The 1,737-nt window shown below is 46.1% G+C and overlaps 1 protein-coding gene across 1 annotated transcript; it reads left to right on the top strand.

Moving 5' to 3' along the window:
* The first annotated feature begins 29 nt into the window (after positions 1-29).
* On the top strand, positions 30-1,716 carry HOXD12 (homeobox D12). The gene is made up of 2 exons (XM_010135509.1): positions 30-703; positions 959-1,716. Exons 1-2 carry the CDS (start codon positions 142-144, stop codon positions 1,195-1,197), a joined length of 801 nt encoding a protein of 266 aa, XP_010133811.1. The 5' UTR covers positions 30-141; the 3' UTR covers positions 1,198-1,716.
* The last annotated feature ends 21 nt before the right edge of the window (positions 1,717-1,737 follow it).

Here is a 1,737-nt window from a genome sequence, read left to right as displayed (position 1 = left end):
CTCGGTGGCTGGAGGCGGTGCTGAAATTACCGGCTTTGAAGAACCTGTCTGCAAAGTTTCGTCCAATCGTTTCAGGCTTTCCGCTTATTCCCTGTTGTAACTAAATACTGCTGTAAGAACAGCTGAAGTCCTTTGTTGGAAATGTGTGATCGCAGTCTCTACAGATCTGGCTACGTTGGTTCTCTCTTGAATTTGCAATCTCCAGATTCCTTTTATTTTCCCAATTTGCGGGCTAATGGCAGTCAATTGGCGGCTCTGCCCACCATTTCCTACCCCCGGAGCTCGATCCCCTGGACTTGCTCAAGTTCGTGCGCAGCCCAGCCGCAGAGCCACGCGTTCAGCGGCGCGGCGCAGCCGTACCTCCCCGGCTCCGTTCCAATCAACATCAGCTCCAACGGCAGCAAGGAGTGCCTGGAAGACAACAGTAAATATTACGCCCACGATGCGAGCTCCAAACAAGAGGAGAGATGCAGGCAGAGGCAATCTTTTGCAAATGACCCAACTGTTACTCATGCAGCCAACTTAAAGCCCGTAAAGTATGACCACTCCAGCCTGCAGAGAAGTTTGCATGGCTCGGCTGCTCTCTTTGAAGTGAATTCCTGCACTTCCAGCTTAAAGGAGGACATCAAGAATTCCGTCAACTTGAACCTGACAGTTCAGCCCGCAGCAGTCCAGTCATGCCTCAGACCTTCAGTGCAGGATGGTATGCCTTAAATATCTCGCTTTAGTTATAGGCGATCTAGCGATAATTGCTTTCTAAGAGATGTCTGTAATTGCTTTGCAACCCCTCTGTAACCCATTCGGAGCGATAATCTCTTAATCCGACTCGGAGACAGATAGAAATTGTGCTGTCAGATGATTTGCCGACCTAAATTAGCTCTATTATCTTGTGGGGTTTTTGCATATTCTCTTTAATTCGCAGACCTGATCCACTAAATTATCGACGTGTTTGTTGTAGGTTTGCCTTGGTGCCCCACCCAGGGGAGATCAAGAAAGAAACGGAAACCTTATACAAAACAACAAATTGCTGAATTGGAAAACGAGTTTCTCCTTAATGAGTTTATTAACCGACAGAAGCGGAAAGAACTATCAAACAGACTGAATTTAAGCGATCAGCAAGTTAAAATTTGGTTTCAGAACCGGCGGATGAAAAAGAAAAGAGTAGTAATGCGAGAGCAGGCGCTTTCTATGTACTAGAGCAGAGTCCGCCCGTTCGTGCATGAACTTGTGCCCGAAGTGTTCACCCCTAGAGTAGAGTGTATTCGCGAGTGCAGCGCGGGCAGTGCGTGTTTTAGCCGTTTAAACCGAATTCTCGAAACGCGTAGGATCCCTGCATAAATTGGCAAACGCTGAGTAAGAATTTAGCCAAAATGAAGAAGACAAGCTGGACCATCACGAAAACCTGTATTATCAGCTTTTTACCTTCCTTTCTCAATTTATATATATTTTCTCCTGCTTCTTACCTTCTCTTTTCCCGGAGAACGAACGGTGCTAAACTAAAATCGATTTCTTTTATCTGTATGTAAACACCATTTTGCAGCAAAATAAAGGAATAACGCCTAATAAAGACGTCAGCTCTGTGAGTCCCGGCTGCTCCCTTCATCTGCTGCCCTGCACTCCGGGGCAAGCCTGCAGCGCCTGCTTGTTTTGTGGTTTGGAGTAACCTACTCGAGTAGCGATGGGGGAAAGCGGTTAACAAATAAACATTTTTCTTTTCTTTTTTTTTCTTTTTTCTTT

The sequence above is a fragment of the Buceros rhinoceros genome, unplaced genomic scaffold (genome assembly GCF_000710305.1).
Source record: "Buceros rhinoceros silvestris isolate BGI_N320 unplaced genomic scaffold, ASM71030v1 scaffold16354, whole genome shotgun sequence".
In the NCBI taxonomy this organism is placed as follows: Eukaryota; Metazoa; Chordata; class Aves; order Bucerotiformes; family Bucerotidae; genus Buceros; species Buceros rhinoceros.
This window is presented reverse-complemented; position numbering and strand designations above follow the sequence as displayed.